At 38.9% G+C, this 20,704-nt stretch overlaps 1 protein-coding gene across 1 annotated transcript in view; it reads right to left on the minus strand.

Annotated features, from left to right (window-relative positions):
* Window positions 1-2,096: 2,096 nt before the first annotated feature.
* The window catches only part of METTL15 (methyltransferase 15, mitochondrial 12S rRNA N4-cytidine), a 375,848-nt gene continuing 357,240 nt past the window's right edge, over window positions 2,097-20,704 (minus strand). The window contains exon 6 of the mRNA XM_082628457.1: window positions 2,097-2,222. Coding sequence (XP_082484583.1) covers window positions 2,197-2,222 — 26 coding nt within the window. The 3' untranslated portion in view covers window positions 2,097-2,196. The remainder of the gene's footprint in view (window positions 2,223-20,704) is intronic.

The raw sequence follows: 20,704 nt of genomic DNA on the forward strand, positions 1-20,704 counted from the left end.
ATCATCTCTGCCTTGGAATTGCTCACCAATGAAAAGCCTGAATTTCTTCTCTATTTTAAAAAGTGCTAGGTTAAGCCAGTTTAGAATGACCTGAAATCTAGCTATTTAGTATCTATGTAGTGCAAATACACATACCATAAGTACTTTACAAAAGGAAGAAATAATGAGACAATTTAAGTTTTGTGTCCGTTTGGAAAATTGATGTCAAAGTAATGATCAGAGAATTGTTAATGAACATTTATGAGCTTGAACTTTATAGCCTGGCCCAAAGTTGCCAGGTACTGTAAATCTTTGAAAAAAAATTGCCCTTTAGCACTGCCAAGACCAAGAGCCCCCCTTCCCCAATTCACATCTGGGTTCAATTTGTTCTCAGTTAAAAGAGCTTAACCCATAGTGCTGACTTGGGAAAGCAGCAATGTTATATGAAAGGAGCAGAAAGAGGTGAATATATTTTTAAGTCCTCCCTTGAGGAGAAAATCGTGTTTTATTATGTTTGGATAGTCGTTATATAATTGCCTGGCATTAGGGAATTGGCTGGTTTGCTGTTGGACAGTGCCTATTGGGTTTAGATGGTTCTTTTTTGAAGTATGCAGTTTACTGGTCAGAAGCCTTCAAAAATAAAGTACTTTATTACAAGAGCTTTAAACTGAGTAGGATTAAGATGAAGAAAATTAACTCTCTTTCCAATGCATTAGATAAGATACAGAAAGGATTCCATTAATTCAGGTTTAACATGAGAAATACAGCAGATATAAAAGTTATTTTTTAATATAGGTAGAGAATGGGAAATAGCAATGAGATTAAGGAAAATGTAAAAGGGCCATGATTCATATTCAGAGGTTTTTTACTAGTTCTTCTCATGAATGTGACAGTTGGCAATTACTTTAAAAGTCTGAATCTTTTAGGGTAAATCAACTTCATGTTTGGAAAGATTTATTCCGGATGGGGAATTATCATAAGATGCATTATAACTTTACTGACTAGATGAAAAAAGCTGAGTAGGTCTCTATTAAATAACAGTAATGATAGTAAAAGAAAATAGTACCACATCTTATATCCATTGCCTTTTTCTCCTTGCAATGACCTAGTGAGCACCGACTCCCTTCATCAGATCTTAGTTCAATTATCACTTCCTCAGGGAGACCTTCAAACACATTGATTAGGTCAAATCCCCTCTCTCTGCCTACTGCCCTCACCCTCATGATAAGCTTTTAAAGCATCATGCTTCTCTCCTTTTAGGAGTTAGCAAAGTCGCAACTTTACATTTATTTGTGCATTTCTTTGACAAATGTCTATCTTTCCACTAAAGTATAAGCTGCCCAAGGACACAGACTGGTTTAGCTCTCCAATTAGTCACAAGCCTCTAGTACAGTGCCAGGCAAGCAAGAGGTACTCAATGCTTATTTGTTTATTGAATTATGAATGAATAACCAGGCAAGGCAACTGTGAGATTAATGTCATATTACAAAGTAGTTAATAAACTCAAAAACTCAAGTTAGCTAACCCAAGCTGACACAGTCGTTTAGTAACAGAGTTGGGTGGGACTAAACCCCTTGTCCTACTTTCTTTTCCCAATGTGCCTTATCAGAAAAACTATAACCAAAGCATTACGACTCAAATCAGTACAAGTATAAACTAGCCAACCAAATTTGTTTTCCATCATAGTAGTAAAATAAATCAAGTGACCATCAGCAATATTCTAGATAAATGATTATTTGCAAAGTAAAGTTAAATATCATTCAACCAAATGAAAATATCTCCTCGGAAAATTTATATTTATTTTTTAAAAGAGAGGAGAAAAGGAATTTATTTTATAAAGTCTGCATTTGCTTAGGTGTAAGGAGCAGACACTTCCTAAAATAGGTAGATCAAATAAATAAGAACAGGGTTTTGATTTTCTTTGCTGTTTTTTAAACAATAACATACATGTTTAGTTTTGATCACTTGATTTAACAGACAAGAAAATCATGACACAGAAAACAGAATTAAATTGCATGAAGCTTGTGTCAGGGCTTGTATTAATTTGTTAGTTTGCTTGGGCTGCTGTAACAAATGTTGCAGACTAGGTGGCTTAAACATAAATTTATTTTCTCACTGTTCTGGAGGCTAGGGGTCCAAGATCAAGGTGTCAACAGGGTTTAATTTTTCTGAATCTCTCTCCTTGGCTTGTAGATGGCCATCTTCTCCATGTTGTTTTCACATGGTCCTTCTTCCATGTGTGTCTGTGTCAAAGACAAAGAAAGAATCTTGAAAATAGCAAGAAAAAAGTGACTCATCATGTACTGGGGAGTCTTAATAAGATTAACAGCTAACTCCTCATCAGAAGCTATGAAGGCCAGAAGGCAGTGGAATAACATACAAACTGCTTTAAAAAAAAAAAACAAATTTTAAAGTATAAGAAAATTCTATGAGCAATTCTATGTCAAAAAATTAGATAACCTAGATGAAATGGGAAGTTTTCTAGAAAGATACAAGGTACCAAAATTCTCACCATAAATTATGAAGTCCTTTATGTTCTTGTCCATACATAGTAGTCTCATCTATCATCATATCCCCTTTAGCTTATTATACCTCAATTAGCCTGACTCTCATTCAGTTCCTAGCATCATGGAGTACATAATGCTCTATTCCTTTAACTTGTTGATTGCTCCATTTTATCTTTGAGGACTCACTTTAAATGCTATTTCTGCAAAGACAATTTCTTGAACTCCTTATAAGTAACTACTTATTAAGTAATACTATCTGCTTTACCAAAGATAATTTCCTTCATGATACCTTTCCCTCAAATATATACTTGGTAGGTTGTAATCTAGTTTTCAATCAGTTCTATGTTCAAATAACTATGTCCAAACTTCTTTCCTAGATAAAATTCTCAAGGCTGATTTGGGTCTTTGTTTCTGAGCTCCCAGGGCAATATATCTCAACTTAATAGTACATATCTTGAGACCAGATGAAATTAAAAATTGGGGTGGGAAGGCCATACACCCTTAAATCTGATCTTCATTCCAGAGTAGTGTATAAATCAGACACTGCCACTCAAAACCTCTTTAGATCTCATGTATTACAGTTGGGGTTTTGAAGCAGGATTTTTTAGATGACCTAAATTTGAGATTCTCAATATTCTCTTATTGTCTGACAACTGTCCAGTTATTTCAGGATTTATCTTTATTTTTCTTGATGAAAGGAGGAAGTAAAAGCCAATTTACATGATTATTCTGAGTCTTTCCAATGACATCCCCTAGAACAGAGTTTCTAAACCACAGCATTGCTGACATTTTAGATCAGATAATTATGTACTGAAAGGGTCTATTCTACACATTATTAGATGTTTAGGAGCATTCCTGGCCTCTACTAACTACAAGCCTGCAGTATCACCTTCATCTCCAGTTACAACAAACAAAATGTCTCTAGACATTGCCAAATGTCCCAGGGGTACAAAGTCACCCCCAACTGAGAACTGAAACAACAGGCTCAATAGGCCCACCTTATGCCTTCAAGTTATCACAGGCAATATGTTTACCAAATATTTGTTCAAATTTATAACATGGGCCTCCATTTTTCGAAACTGAAAAAAAGGTTTCCTGACTGCCTAACACAGAGTCAGAGTTTCTTGACTGCCTAACACATTACTGAAAGGTCAATATCACATATTTTAAATATTTTTTTATAAATGGCACCACATTTCAAGTTTATGTGGAATCATAACTGCAGAATTAGTTTCTGTACAATAATTCTAGATTCAGAATAAACAAATACGAACATTTGTATATTGTGACGAAACCCAATTTAAATTCATTTCTTACATGTAAAAATACAATTCTGGTATTTGGTGGTTAGCCTTCTATGTGGGAATTTAGAAACCCCAGCTGCTTTCAATGTGTGGTTCTGTCACTTTTAACACATAGCTTCAAGAGTCACCATGTTTATGTGTTTCAAGTCATAAGCAAAAGAACATGGAGTATTATATAAAGGAGGGTGTTATGGGCTAGACTGGGATACAAGGAAATAGGTTTGATGATTACTCTCAGTGTCTGCTACTTTTACTCATCATTATTATATCCTCTCATTGTACCTTGTACTTTTTTCTTCACGCCATTCATCATAATTATAATAAACTAAATATTTGAGCAGCTGTTAGTTTAGTATCCAACTTGCCTCAGGGGCAGTACACTCCATAAAGACCAGAACTAATCCATCTTATTTGATGCTGTATTTCCAGATCTAGCAAAGTTCTCAGCATTTAGTACTTTCTCAATAAATCTTTGTTAAATGAATGAATAAAAGAATAAATAGATGAATTAATATCATAGATATGGTACTTGATTTAAATATAGTCTAGTAGGTCTTCATAATAGTGTATTATTCTTTGCCAGACACAGATCTGGACACTGGTCAACAAGAGATAATGGCTGGCAGAACAGCAGAATATCCTAATGAAGGACGGTAAGGATGGTGATGCAAGAAGCAAGCAAAACTTAGAATTCTGTGCAGTAGCCAAGAGTTTTCTCTCCTGATTACATGATCTCATGCTTACCCTGCTTAGTTAGAGTATTTACAGCTGGTTCTGATCTCCACCTTCTGGTGAGGAGAAATAGGGGCTTTTTAGTTGCCAGGGCCCAGGTTTTACTGATCGTGTTGGATTCTGAGGCTCCTTCTGCTGCCTGAGATGGTCAACTTGGCTGGGCCATGGTGCCAAGATATGTGATCAGACATTATTCTGGATGTTTCTGTGATGCTGTGTTTGAATGAGATTAACATTTAAAATGGGAGACTTTATGGTGGTCAGATTGCCCTCTGTAACATGGCTGGCCTCATCCAATCAGTTGAAGACCTAAATAAAACCAAAGACTGACCACACCTAAACAGAAGAGAATTCTGTAGCAGAGGGCCTTCAGACTTAAACTGCAGCCTTGGGTCTTCTTTGGGCCTCAAGTCTGCCCCGCCCACCCTTCATTTATTGGACTTTCCAGCCGCCATATTCATGTGAGCCAATTACAAAAAATAAATCATACAGTATCCTATTGGTTCTGTTTGGTGGTAAAGTCAAACACACTGCCCATGTAGAGTGTAATACACTCTAATACACTGATTCCAGACTTCACTCTAAATAACAGTATTGCCCTTATACTTTACAAGAATAGCTACTTTCAAAGACTTTGCATAGAGTTGTACTCATGTCTGAAATGGAAAGTGGTCTCTAAAACTGTAGGTATTAGATTCCACTTATCTGTTCCCAAATTTATTTATTTTACTTGGTTTTAAGCCCCTTGAGGGCAAACCCTGTATTATATCCATCTTTGTATTCCTAGCATCCAGCCAATAGTAACAGGTTTTAGAAAGTGTGCTGAATTAAATAAATAGACGAATGAAGGGTAAATACTGTGTGTTAAAATATAGGTCTCAATGTGGATTAAATTAAATGAGATCAAGAATATAAAGCTTTGGGCTTTCCTGGTGGTACAGTGGTTGAGAGTCTGTCTGCCGATGCAGGGGACACGGGTTCGTGCCCCGGTCCGGGAAGATCCAACATACTGCAGAGCAGCTGGCCCTGTGAGCCATGGCCGCTGAGCCTGCGTGTCCGGAGACTGTGCTCCACAACGGGAGAGGCCACAACAGTGGGAGGCCCGCGAACCGAAAAAAAAAAAAAAAAAAAAAAAAGAATATAAAACATTTATCAAAATGCCTGGCCATAGCAAGAGTGCATCTAACATTAAGTTTCTGTTTTTTTAATGTGTATGTCAGAGATATAATTTCCTTCATTTCCATAGTTTTCTATTTTAACATCTTTATTGGAGTAGGATTGCTTTACATTGTTGTGTTAGTTTCTGCTGTATAAAAAAGTAAATCAGCTATACTTATACTTATATCCCCATATCCCCTCCCTCTTGCCTCTTGCTCCCACCCTTCCAATCCCACCCCTCTAGGTGGTCACAAAGCACTGAGCTGATCTCCCTGTGCTATGTGGATGCTTCCCACTGGCTATCCATTTTACATTCGGTAGTGTATATATGTCAATGCCACTCTCTCACTTTGTCCCAGCTTACCCTTCCCACTCCCCGTGTCCTTAAGTCCACTCTCTACTTCTGAGTCTTTATTCCTGTCATGCCCATAGGTTCTCCAGAACCATTTTTTTTAACATTCCATATATATGCAATAGCATACAGTATTTGTTTTTCTCTTTCTGACTTACTTCACTCTGTATGACAGACTCTAGGTCCAACCACCTCACTAAAAATAACTCAATTTTATTTCTTTTTATGGCTGAGTAATATACCATTGTACATATGTGCCACATCATCTTTATCCACTCATCTGTTGATGGACACTTAGGTTGCTTCCATGTCCTGGTTCTTGTAAATAATGCTGCAATGAACATTGTGGTACATGACTCTTTTTGATTTATGGTTTCCTCAGGGTATGTGCCCAGTAGTGGGATTGCTGGGTCATATGGTAGTTCTTTTTTTAGGTTTTTAAGAAACCTCAGTAGTGTTCTCCACAGTGGCTATATCAATTTATATTCCCACCAACAGTGCAAGAGGGTTCCCTTTTCTCCACATCCTTTCCAGCATTTTTTGTTTGTAGATTTTTTGATGATGGCCATTCTGACTGGTGTGAGGTGATACCTCACTATAGTTTTGATTTGAATTTCTCTAATGATTAGTGATGTTGAGCATCCTTTCATGTGTTTGTTGTCAATCTGTATATCTTCTTTGGAGAAATGTCGATATAGGTGTTCTGCCCATTTTTGGATTGGGTTTTTTGTTTTTGATATTGAGCTGCATGAGCTGCTTGTATATTTTAGAGTTAATCTTTTGTCAGTTGCTACATTTGCAAATATTTTCTCCCATTCTGAGGTTGTCTTTTTGTCTTGTTTATGGTTTCCTTTGCTGTGCAAAAACTTTTAAGTTTCATTAGGCCCCATTTGTTTATTTTTGTTTTTATTTCCATCTCTCTAGGACGTGGGTCAAAGAGGATCTTGCTGTGATTTATGTCATAGAGTGTTCTACCTATGTTTTCCACCAAGAGTTTTACAGTGTCTGGCCTTACATTTAGGTCTTTAATCCATTTTGAGTTTTTTTCGGGTATGATGCTAAGAAGTGTTCTAATTTCATCCTTTTATATGTAGCTGTCCAGTTTTCCCAGCACCAGGTATTGAAGAGGCTGTCTTACTCCATTGTATATTCTTGCCTCCTTTATCAAAGATAAGGTGAACAGAGGGGCATGGTTTTATCTCTGGGCTTTCTATCCTGTTCCATTGATCTATATTTCTGTTTTTGTGCCAGTACCATACTGTCATGATTACTGTACTTTGTAGTATAGTATGAAGCCAGGGAGCCTGATTCCTCCAGCTCTGTTTTTCTTTCTCAAGATTGCTTTGGCTATTCGGGGTATTTTGTGTTTCCATACAAACTGTGAAATATTTTGTTCTAGTTCTGAGAAAAATGCCATTGGTAGTTTGATAGGGATTGCACTGAATCCCTAGATTGCTGTGGGAAGTATAGTCATTTTCACAATGTTGATTCTGCCAATCCAAGAACATGGTATATCTCTCCATTTGTTTGTATCATCTTTAGTTTCTTTCATCAGTATCTTAAAGTTTTCTGCATACAGGTCTTTTGTCTCCTTTGGTAGGTTTATTCCTAGGGATTTTAAACTTTTTGTTGCAGTGGTAAATGGGAGTGGTTCCTTAATTTCCCTTACAAATTTTTCATCATTAGTGTATAGGAATGCAAGAGATTTCTGTGCATTAATTTTGTATCCTGCTACTTTACCAAATTCATTGATTTAGCTCTAGTAGTTTTCTGGTAGCATCTTTAGGATTCTCTATGTATAGTATCATGTCATTGGCAAACAGTAACAGTTTTACTTCTTCATTTCTGATTTGGATTCTTTTTATTTCTTTTTCTTCTCTAATTGCTGTGGCTAAAACTTCCAAAACTATGTTGAATAATAGTGGTGAGAGTGGGCAACCTTGTCTTGTTCTTGATCTTAGTGGAAATGGTTTCAGTTTTTCACCATTGAGGACGATGTTGGCTGTGGGTTTGTCATATATGGCCTTTATTATGTTGAAGTAAGTTCCCTCTATGCCTACCTTCTGGAGAGTTTTAATTATAAATGGGCATTGAATTTTTTCAAAAGCTTTTTCTGCATCTATTGAGATGATCATATGGTTTTTATCCTTCAATTTGTTAATATGGTGGATCACATTGATTGATTTGCATATTTTGAAGAATCCTTGCAATCCTGGGATAAACCCCACTTAAACATGGTGTATGATCCTTTTAATGTGCTGTTGGGTTCTGTTTGCTATTATTTTGTTGAGGACTTTTGCATCTATGTTCATCAGTGATATTGGTCTGTAGTTTTCTTTTTCTCTGTCATCTTTGTCTGGTTTTGTTATCAGGGTGATGGTGGCCTCATAGAATGAGTTTGGGAGTGTTCCTCTCTCTGCTGTATTTTGGAAGAGTTTGAGAAGGATAGGTGTTAGCTCTTCTCTAAATGTTTGATAGAATTTGCCTGTAAAGCCGTTTGGTCCTGTGCTTTTGGTTGGTGTAAGATTTTTAATCACAGTTTCAATTTCAGTGCTTGTCATTGGTCTATTTATATTTTCTATTTCTTCCTGGTTCAGTTTCAGAAGATTGTGCTTTTCTAAGAATTTGTCCATTTCTTCCAGGTTGTCCATTTTATTGGCATATCATTGCTTGTAGTAATCTCTCATGATCCTTTGTATTTCTGCAGTGTCAGTTGTTACTTCTCCTTTTTCATTTCTAATTCTGTTGATTTGGGTCTTCCCCCTTTTCTTCTTGATGATTCTGGCTAATGGTTTATCAATTTTGTTTATCTTCTCAAAGAATAAGCTTTTAGTTTTATTGATCTTTGCTATCATTTCATTCATTTTTTTTCATTGATTTGTGATTTAATCTTTATGATTTCTTTCCTTCTGCTAACTTTAGGGTTCTTTTGTACTTTTTCTCTAATTGCTCTAGGTGTAACTATAGGTTGTTTATTTGAGATTTGTCTTGTTTCTTGAGGTAAGATTGTATTGCTATAAACTTCCCTCTTAGAACTGCTTTTGCTGCACCCCATAAATTTTGGGCCATCGTGTTTTCATTTTCATTTGTTTCTAGGTATTTTTTGATTTCCTCTTTGATTTCTTCAGTGATCTCTTGGTTATTTAGCAGCATATTGTTTAGCCTCCATATGTTTTTATTTTTTACAGTTTTTTTCCTGTAATTGATATCTAGACTCATAGCATTGTGGTTAGAAAAGCTACTTAATATGGTTAAAATTTTCTTAAATTTACCAACACTTGATTTTTGACCCAAGATATGATTTATCCTGAAGAATTTTCCACAAGCACTTGAGAAGAAAGTGTATTCGGTTGTTTTGGGATGGAATGTCCTATAAATATCAATTAACTCATCTTGTTTAATGTTTCATTTAAAGTTTGTGTTTCCTTATTTATTCTCTGTTCAGTTGATCTGTCCATTGGTGAAAGTGAGGTGTTAAAGTCTCCTACTATTATTGTGTTACTGTCGATTTCCCCTTTTATGGCTGTTAGCATTTGCCTTATGTATTGAGGTGCTCCTAGCTTATGTACTGAGGAACTCCTAGGTGCTCCTAGGGTGCATAAATATTTACAATTGTTATATCTTCTTCTTGGATTGATCCCTTGATCATTCTGTAGCATCCTTCTTTGTCTCTTGTAATAGCCTTTATTTTAAAGTCTATTTTGTCTGATATGAGAATTGCTACTCCAGCTTTCTTTTGACTTCCATTTGCATGGGCTATCTTTTTCCATCCCCTCACTTTCAGTCTGTATGTATCCCTAGCTCTGAAGTGGGTCTCTTGTAGACAGCATATATATGGGTCTTGCTTTTGTACCCACTCATCTTGTCTATGTATTTTGGTTGGAACATTTAATCTATTTACATTTAAGGTAATTATAGATATGTATGTTCCTATTACCATTTTCTTAATTGCTTTGGGTTTGTTTTTGTAGGTCTTTTCCTTCTCTTGTGTTTCTTGCCTAGAGAAGTTCCTTTAACATTTGTTGTAAAGCTGGTTTGGTGTTGCTGAATTCTCTTAACTTTTGCTGTAAATCTCTTAATTTCTCTGTCAAATCTGACTGAGATCCTTGTTAGGTAGAGTAATCCTGGCTGTAAGTTTTTCCCTTTCATCACTTTAAATATGTCCTGCCACTCCCTTCTGGCTTGCAGAGTTTCTGCCGAAAGATCAGTTCTTAACCTTATAGGGATTCCCTTGTATGTTATTTGTTACTTTTTCCTTGCTGCTTTCAATATTTTTTCTTTGTACTTAATTTTTGATAGTTTGATTAATAGGTGTCTTGGCATGTTAGTTCTCGGATATATCTTGTATGGGACCTTCTGCAATACCTGGGCTTGATAGACTATTTCTTTCCCCATATTAGGGAAGTTTTCAACTATAATCTCTTCAAATATTTTCTCAGTCCCTTTGTTTTCCTCCTCTTCTTCTGAGACCCCTATAATTTGAATGTTGGTGCATTTAATATTGTCCCAGAGGTCTCTGAGACTGTCCTCAATTCTTTTCATTCTTTTTGTTTATTCAGCTCTGTGGTGGTTATTTCCACTATTTTATCTTACAGGTCACTTATCCATTTCTCTGCCTCAGTTATTCTGCTGTTGATTCCTTCTAGAGAATTTTTCGTTTCATTTTTTGTGTTGTTCATCATTGATTGTGTGCTCTTTAGTTCTTCTAGGTCCTTATTAAATGTCTCTTTTATTTTCTCCAATCTATTTCCAGGTTTTGGATCATCTTTACTATCATTATTCTGAATTCTTTTTCAGGTAGTCTGCCTATTTCCTCCTCATTTGTTTGGTTAAGTGGGGTTTTACCTTGCTCCTTCATCTGCTATGTACTTCTCTGTGTTCTCATTTCACTTAACTTACTGTGTTTGGGGTCTTCCTTTTGCAGGCTGCAGGTTAGTAGTTCCCGTCTTTTTGGTGTCTGCCCCCAGTGGGTAATGTTGGTTCAGTGTGTTGTGTAGGCTTCCTGGTGGAGGGGAGTGGTGGCTGTGTTCTGGTGGATGAGGCTGGATCTTGTCTTTCTGGTGGGCAGGGCCACATCTGGTTGTTTGTTTTGGCGTGTCTGTGAACTTAGTATGATTTTAGGCAGCCTCTCTGCTAATAGGTGGGCTTGTGTTCCTGTCTTGCTAGTTGTTTGGCATGGGGTGTCCAGCTCTAGAGCTTGCTGGTCGTTCAGTGGAGCTGGGTCTTAGCATTGAGTTGGAGATCTCTGGGAGAGCTCTAGCTGATTGATAGTATGTGGGGCCAGGAGGTCTCTGGTTGTCCAATGTCCTGAACTCGGCTCTCCTACCTCAGAGGCTCAGGTCTGACACCAAGCCTGAGCACCAAGACCCTGTCAGCCACATGGCTTAGAAGAAAAGTGATAAAAGAAAGAAAGAAACAAAGAGAATAAAATAAAATAAAATAAAATAAATATTTAAATAAAAAATTTTTAATATTAAAATAAAAAAATAAAATAGTAATTAAAAAAAGAAGAGAGCAACCAAACCAATAAACAAATCCACCAATGATAACAAGCACTAAAAACTAAACTAAGATACACATATAAATCAGAAACTGGTCAGTCACATACAGCAAACCCCAAGTCTACAGTTGCTCCCAAAGTCCACCGCCTCAATTTTGGGATGATTTGTTATCTATTCAGGTATTCCACAAATGCAGGGTACATCAAGTTGATTATGGAAATTTAATCCACTGCTGCTGAGGCTGCACAGAGAAATTTCCCTTTCTCTCCTTTGTTCTCACAGCTTCTGGGGTTCAGCTTTGGATTTGGCCCCACCCCTGAATGTAGGTTGCCCTCTGGCATCTGTTCTTTGCCCAGACAGTAGCTGGTTAAAGGAGTGGCTGATTAGGTGTCTATGCCTCACTCTGGCTGGGGGGAGAGAGGGGTATGGCATGCGGGGCCAGCCTATGGGGGCAGGGACCAGCATGATGTTGCAACAGACTAAGGTGCACTGTGTGTTCTCCCAGGGAAGTTGTCCCTGGATCACAGGACCCTGGCAGTGGTGGGCTGCACAGCTCCTGGGAGGGGAAGTGTGGATAGTGACCTGTGCTTGCACACAGGATTCTTGGTGGCTGCAGCAGCAACGTTAGCATTTCATGTCCATCTCTGGTGTCTGCACTGACAGCCACGGCTTGTGCCCATCTCAGAAGCTCGTTTAGGCAGTGCTCTGAATCTCCTCTCCTCGAGCACCCGAAACAATGATCTCTTGACTCTTAGGCAGGTCTAGACTTTTTCCCGGACTCCCTCCCAGCTAGCCGTGGCACACTAGCCCCCTTCAGGCTGTGTTCACACAGCCAACTCCAGTCCTCTCCCTGGGATCTGACCTCCGAAGATGGAGCCTCTGCTCCTAGCCCCCCACCTGTCCTGGCCTGTGATCATACAAGCCTCTCAGGCTGGTGAGTGCTGGTCGGCATGAATCCTCTGTGTTGGAAACTCTGCTTTGCCCTCTGCACCACTGTTGCTGTGCTCTCCTCTGTGGCTCTGAAGCTTCCTCCCCACCCCACCCCATTTCCACCAGTGAAGGGGCTTCCTAGTGTGTGGAAGCTTTTCCTCCTTCACAGCTCCCTTCCAGAGGTGCAGGTCCCATCCGTATTCTTTTGTGAGTGTGTTTTCTTTTTTCTTTTATCCTACCCAGGTACGTGGGAGTTTCTTGCCTTTTGGGAAGTCTGAGGTCTTCTGCCAGCGTTCAGTAGGTGTTCTGTAGGAGTTGTTCCACATGTAGATGTATTTTTGATGTATTTGTGGGAAGGAAGGTGATCTCCACATCTTACTCCTCTGCCATCTAACATTAAGTAGTAATATCTATTACAGGCAACCTTGTTTCATTGTACTTCACTTTATTGCACTTCACGGATGCAGTGGGTTTTGTATTTTTTGGGTTTTTCTGTATCACAAATTGTAGGATTTTGACAACTCTGCATCAAGCCAATCTATCAGCACCATTTTTCCACCAGCACTTGTTCATTTTATGTCTCTGTGTCACATTTTGGTAATTCTCATGCTATTTCATGCTTTTTCTTTTTATTATATTTGTTATGGTGATTTGGGATCTGTGAACTTTGATGTTACTATTTTAATTATTTTGGGGCACAAGGAACCATGCCCATAAAAGATGGTGAACTTATTGATAAATGGGCATGTACTGACTGCTCTACCTATCTGCTTCTGTTCCCTCATCTCTCTCCCTCTTCTTGGGTCTCCCTATTTCCTGAGATACAACAATATTGAAATGTGGACAATTAATACCCCTATAATGGTCTCTAAGTGTTCAAATGAAAGAGAGTCACGTGTCTCTCATGTTAAATCAAAAGCTAGAAATGATTAAGCTTAGTGAGGAAGGCACACCAAAAACTGAGATATGCTGAAAACTAGGTCTCTTACTCCAAACACTTAGCCAAGTTTTGAATGCAAAGGAAAAGTTTTTGAAGAAAATTAAACAAGCTATTCCAGTGAATGCATGAATGATATATGAAACAGCCTTACTCCTGACATGGAGAAAGTTTTTAGTGGTCTGCATAGAAAATCAAACCAGTCACAACATTCCCTTAAGACAAAGTCTAATCCATAGCAAGGCCTTAACTCTCTTTAATTCTATGAAGGCTGAGAGAGGTGAAGAAGCTGAAAAAGAAAAGTTTGAAGCTAGCAGAGGTAATTCACAAAGTTTAAGGAAAGAAGCTGTCTCCATGACATAAACGTGCAAAATGAAGGGCTTCCCTGGTGGCACAGTGGTTGAGAGTCTGCCTGCCGATGCAGGGGACACGGGTTCGTGCCCCGGTCCGGGAGGATCCCACATACCGCGGAGCGGCTGGGCCTGTGAACCATGGCCGCTGAACCTGTGAGTCCAGAGCCTGTGCTCCTCAATGGGGGAGGCCACAACAGTGAGAGGCCTGCGTACCACAAAAAAAAAAAAAAAAAAAAAAGTGCAAAATGAAGCAGTGAGCACTGATGTAGAAGCTACAGCAAGTTATCCAGAAGGTCTAGCTGAGATAATTAGTGAAAGTGGCTACACTAAACAACAGATTTTCAATGTAAACAAAACAGCCTTTCAATTGGAAGAAGATATCATCTAGAACTTTCATAGATAGGAGAAGCCAATGCCTGGCTTCAAAGCTTCAAAGGAAAAGCTGACTCTCTTGTTAGGGGCTAATGCAGCTGGTGACTTTAAGATGAAGCCAATGCTCATTTACCATTCTAAAAATCCTAGGGCCCTTAAGAATTATGCTAAATCTACTCTGCTTGTGCTGTATAAATAGACCAACAAAGCCTGGATGATAGCACAACTGTTTACAACATGGTTTACTGACTATTTCACGTCCACTGTTGAGACCTACTACTCAGAAAAAGGCTTCCTTTCAAAATACTACTGCTCATTGACAATGCACCTGGTCACCCAAGAGCTCTAATGGAGATGTACAAGACTAATGTTTCCAAGTCTGCTAACACAACATCCATTCTGCGGCCCATGGATCAAGGAGTAATTTCTAATTTCAAGTTTTATTATTTAATAAATATGTTTCATAAGGCTATAGCTGCTACAGATAGTGATACCTCTGATGGATCTTGGTGAAGTCACATGGAAACCTCTGGAAAGGATTCACCATTCTAGATGCCATTAGGAACATTTGTGATTCAGGGGAAGAGGTCAAAACATCAACATTAACTGTAGTTTGGAAGAAGCTGATTCCAACCCTCATGGATGACATTGAGGGATTCAAGACTTCAATGAAGGAAGTAACTGCAGATGTGATGGAAGTAGCAAGAGAACTAGAAGTAGATGTGGAGCCGGAAGATGTAACTGAATTGTTATAGTCTCATGACAAAACTTTAATGGATGAAGAGCTGCTTCTTATGGGTGAGCAAAGAAAGTGGTTTCTTGAGATGGGATCTACTTCTGTGAAGATATTTTGAAGATTGTTGAAAGGACAACAATGTATTTCGAATATTACATAAACTTAGCTTATAAAGCAGAGGCAGGTTTTGAGAGGATTGACTCTATTTCTAAAAGAAGTTCTACTGTGGGTAAAATGCTATCAAACAGCATTTCATGTTACAGAGAAATCATTCATGAAAGTAAGAGTCAGTCGATGCAGCAAACTTCACTGTTGCCTTATTTTAAGAAATAGCTGTAGCCACCCCAACCTTCAGCAACACCACCCTGATCAGTCAGCAGCCATCAACACTGAGGCAAGACCCTCCACCAGCAAAAATTTACAACTTGTTGAAGACTCAGATAATGGTTAGCATTTTTTAGCAATAAAGTATTCTTTAATTAATGTATGTACATTGTTTTTAGACATAATGCTATTGAACCCTTAATAGACTACAGTATAGTGTGAACATAACTTTCATATGCACTGGGAAACCAAAAATTTCAAGTGACTCGCTTTACTATAATATGCACTTTACTGCAATGGTCTGGAACTTAAACCTGCAATAACTCTGAGACATGCCCATACTGTATCCTGGAAAGGTACCAAGACCAAAGGCAGGATATCAGTCCAAACAGTCTTTAATCGAAAGGTAAGCTGAGAACAAAACTGCACTGTAAATGCTGAGACAGAAGAAGAGATTGAGGAAGCTGAGAAACTGGGATCTGAGTGAAGCAGGCAAGTAGAAAACGGTCTAAATGAGTTCTGAAAACAGAGCCTTGTTGTCTGAGGGACCTGATATGTTTATCTAGGTGGCCCTCATTTGAGCAAACCAGTTTATCTAAAGATACTAGAGCTAGAAGGACAGTGACAATGCCCTAAACACTTTCTAACAAATAATGGATGTGTGGGGCCCAGAGAAATCATCTGCTCACATCAATGCCAGAGCCTCTACATACCCCAGAAACTGCTTCCTCCTGTCCACATTAAGGCTCAGAGCTTCCCTACCTCGTATGCTCTCAGTGTCTGACTCGACTGTTAACGTTACAGAATTCATTTCACTGACTCATTAGTGACTACACACCTGCAGGAAACAGATGACACACTCAGACTGGGAAAATTAAAGTGAACTTAAAAGGATTCTTGCCAGAATGGTGGAGAACATATAGGGAAAATACATGGAGTGTTGCACTACCCCAAGCTGAGTGACGGAGGATCAAAATCCTCAGGCCTACCCACCCCCAGGCCTGAAGGAGCATGACAAGGGAGCCATGAGGGAACCTGGAGAGACAGAGTGAGTGGGGTGGAGAAGAATGACTGAGAGAACTACAGCTTTTACTTGAGGGAAACACCCAGCCCGAGGATGTGGACAGAACCAGAGTGATAATCACCTGACCTCATTCTGCTCCCACCTACTGGTCAGCTAATGCCCCAGCCAAACCCAGCCAGAAGCCAGAGGACAAAGGAGCCCAAGGTCAGCTCTGGGGTTCAGAGCAGGACAGGAAAGTGTAGAGAGTCAACTGGGAAGAGCCACGAACATCAGATATCCGGCACATTGCCCCACCTTCTTAAAGCTCTGGCACTGCCTCAGAAGGGACTAACTTCATATGGTTGCCCTGGGATAAAGCCAACAGCCTGTCTTCTTTCATAGCCTCATCTACCTCACCAACCTGTACATTCAGCTCTTTCACATCAGGGTGAAATCCTCCTGCTTCTGGTCCAGTGCTTTTCTTTCCCCAACTACCTTCTTGTTTACTCATAGGAAGAGACTAGTGTGTACATCCCTCCAGGCCTTGGGACAGGCTCTGACATGTCAGAATTGGCTGGACATGCCCATGCTAGGACCTCCATGCTGGGACCTCCATGACACAATAAAATATGTACTTGGCACTAAAAAGCAACTGATTACAATGGAATCTTCCTTGGATGAGTTAGATACCTCAGGATTTTGCAGGGCCCCAGGTCAGGATTCTCAATGTCAATAGTCATTGCACAAAACAGTATAAAATATTATTCTGTCCTTTTTAGGGTTTGATTATTTGCATCCTGGATTAATAGCACTTCACTACATGTTCCAAATTAACAGCTTCTGAAGTTTTTTGCTTTGTTTTGTTTTGTTTTGTTTTTTAAAGTTTGATAGTTTTGTAAACCAGCCTTGAAATTCCTAGTTCTCAATACTGGCCAGAACCCAAAATGGAAACTGAAAACAAAGAAAAGAAACTGTTCTCACAAGTCAGAATTAGGCAGCATCAGAAATCATGAAAGAGGTTGGAAAACATTTTCAGACTGGTTTTACAACTCCTGTTAGCCTAGATAATTGATATCACCACCAAAATTTACCTTGACTGGGCTTTGAAAACTTTTGAAATTCACCTTCCTAAATGAATGCAAATCATAATTCCATGAAGAATGCTAAGGGTTCCCCCTCCCACCCATTACACTGAATTGGAATTGTATACCATGTTGGAAATCCTAAAGTCAAGTTTGAAGAATCACCTTGAAGCCATTAATTACCAGATAATGCTCCAACCAAAGAAAAGACTTAAGGATGAATGAAAGAACTCACAGGGTGGTCTAACACTAAATTATTTTCTTGGGACCACTGTGGAGGCAATGTCTCTTGTGTCCCAAGTCTGGCACTAGACAAAATGGTGAAGCTGTTTTCAGTCACATGTGCTCCATCCCATTGCCTTTATACCCAATAACTTCTATGAGGCTGCCAGGGCCACCTCACCCAGGCCTCCCTGATAACTCAGTTCTCTTCCCAGGCAGGGAGGTTTCCTTATTTGGTTGGATAAGAAAGCTTAACCTTCCTATCTTCCTTCCTAGATAATATGCTAAAAAGTGGTTGGTTTTTTAAGTCCAGTATGTGGCTTTAAGGAGATTTATCCATGATGGAAAAGACCTGGCCAAGGAATCAGGGGGATTAGGTTCTTGCTTCAACCCTGCCACCAAAGGCAATTGTGATCTTGGCATAATCACTTTATCTCTCTGTGTCTCATTTTCTTCTTCTGTAACATGAAGGTGTTGGATCACGTCAGTGATTTCCAGGCCATTTCTTTTAACCTTTGTTCAAATGCAGTCTTACATGGAAGTTCAATATGTAAAGCAGAAAAAGGTAGAGCTACTCTGATTTGAAGGGAAGGTAATTTCCACCAATCCTGTGCACCTGACCATCACACTTCCCTGTATCTCTTAAGTTCACTTTGCATTCAAAGTATTACCTTTTGCCCGTGCCTGTGGCTCATGATCTCTGAAGTTCTGATTAAAAAGCAGAACTCTGGGTCCCACACTTAAGATCTACTAAATCAGCCTGGGTAGAGCTGAGGCTCAGGAATCTTCTTTTAAACAAGCATCTCAGGTGAATCTCATGAACACAAAAATTTGAGCACGTTGAAAAGAACCAGACCAGATATTTCTGAAATCTTTTTCTATGCCAACACTCTAGCAGTGTTGCTCAATATTTAAGATTTACAAAGCCGTTTGAAATCTGATGAAAGAAATGAATCTTCTGTCTGAGAAAACTGCAAACACACACACACACACACACACACACACACACACACAGAGGCACATATGTGAAATTTGTCTAGAATTACAGCAAGCTTAAATACCCAGTTATGTATCTTCTTGATGTCCATCATGGACACTCTATGGGCCCATAGTTAAAACCCCTGTGATATCCATGACCTAACAGTGGCATTTCAGGATGAATGTGGTGATTCATTAGAGAAGGAGCCCTTCTGGCATTAAATCAAACTCTATTAGTTGCTGATATTGTACTAAACCAAAGGTTTCCTCCAACTTAAAACCTCTAACCCAAATTCAAACTTGTTCGAAGTACGTAGTACTTCCTTTTTGGGTTTTGTTTGTTTTTTAATCTTTTAATTACCAGGAATAGTGTCAGCCTGAATTTTTCTCAAATACTTCACTACAGGTATGAGGATAAAATGGCTAAACTCCAGCAAACCAGCTGACACTTTTCCAAGATTCTTGCTGTAAGGGCTATTCAGTTCCCAATTGATTTGTTTCTCAGATTGGATGCATAAATAATCCTGCCCATGGAACACTAGGGTCATGTCTTCCAACAGGAATGATGTGGCCAACTAATGGCTGAAAGCCCAGGCATTCTTTTCAAAGGACCAAGGAATGAGCTTAAGACTAGTTTTCAACCTGCCAACCAATAAAACTGTGTGGTGGCACCGAGCACACTTATAAAGGGCTGATCCCTAAATATTCACAGACATGACAAGGAGTAGGATGGTCCTTTCCCAAAAGCTTGCCTCCATTTTCTACATGCCACCCAGATGTGCCATGTGGAGTGGGAACACTAGCATACAACATAGGCAAGGTGCTGTACCACCTATATGAGTTCTTTATTCTTTAAAAAAAAAAAAAAAAAAACTTTCTCTTGCAATTTGAGTGATTTTGGCTTTCATTCTGCCTTTGGTCCAACAGCTAAAGCCCCTTTCCAAGTCAGCTCCCCCGCCTATGTATTCCCAGTCAATAGGGAACCACTTAACTACATGAACATTAACTAGTTTGGAGTTTGCTTTTCATCCTAGCACTAATAGGAGAGGAGGAATGTGTTTGTGTTTGCAAGTTTTCCATGTGGGTTAAGCAAAGATTGTTTGCTCAAGTATGAAGCTTGGAAGAGAAAGAGAAAACAAGGCCCATGTCTCATCTTGTCCTTTGGAGGTAGGCAGAAGGGCCATTGTTCACAGTGCAGCTGAAACTTGTGGGGTGAGAAACCACTGGAGCCTATTCTCTGAGGTTTCTGAAAATTTTCCTCAGACTTATCTGAGGAAAGATAAGATAAGTTGACAGACTTATCATTGTCAGCAACCGTGGCAGGCTGTTTCATTTTGCCTTTCATTCCTTATTTATTGCTAAAGCAAACGACAATGACAGTTAAGGATGGAAAGAGTGGCAAGCCAGAGTGAAATATAAGAATAAGGCATTGATCTAAACAGGAGAAGTTACTAAAAAGGAAAGGGAGTTCCTTCTTCTCTAAAAGCTCAAAGTACCTTTCATATTCCAGCAAAGCTGGACCGAAAGCAAAATTATTTTTAAAGGTAAACAGATAACAAGTGGTTCATTCAGAACTCCAGGGTGGATTTCTACTCCCTCCTACAAGGAAAAGGTTGCCTTTTAATTCTTTGTAGGTAAGACAAGGCACAGAACAATGGGGAGAAACATGTTTGAAGGTAAAAAATGGATATATAATACTAAAGGAGAAGCTAGAAGATCCCTTAAAATATAATCCTACCTTTCATAGTCTTAAGTAAAAGAATACCCTTGGTTTCCCCTGTCCTTAGCTGAGCCATGGCCAAAATAAGGATGCTGCTATTAATCAGGGACTTATTGGGGATTCTGTGTTTTTGATCTTGGCTTATTTGTTTAGTGGAATATACAGCATCTTCCATGTTTCTCCTTACATTATAGTTATCGTGATGAGCCAGCGGTATCTATTCTGAATGCCCTGATTTTGTCCCATTAGTAAAAAAAATGGCAATATATAGATACAATGTTTCAATGTTTCCCAATAACCAAAACAATAGAATCCTAGATCTTCAACATGGTTTGCATGGACCTCTAAAATCTGATCCTTGCTTATTGTTCCATCTCCAAGCACTAATATTTTGCCTCTTGAACTTCATGTGCCAATAATTTCAGAAACTTTAATTTCCTCCGAATCATTGTGCTACTTTAAGCCTCTATAGGTTTTCCAATGATATTCTATCTCCCTGGGCAACCCTCTCCCC

Source organism: Mesoplodon mirus, assembly GCF_964341445.2.
Source record: "Mesoplodon mirus genome assembly, chromosome: 7".
Classification (NCBI taxonomy): domain Eukaryota; kingdom Metazoa; phylum Chordata; class Mammalia; order Artiodactyla; family Ziphiidae; genus Mesoplodon; species Mesoplodon mirus.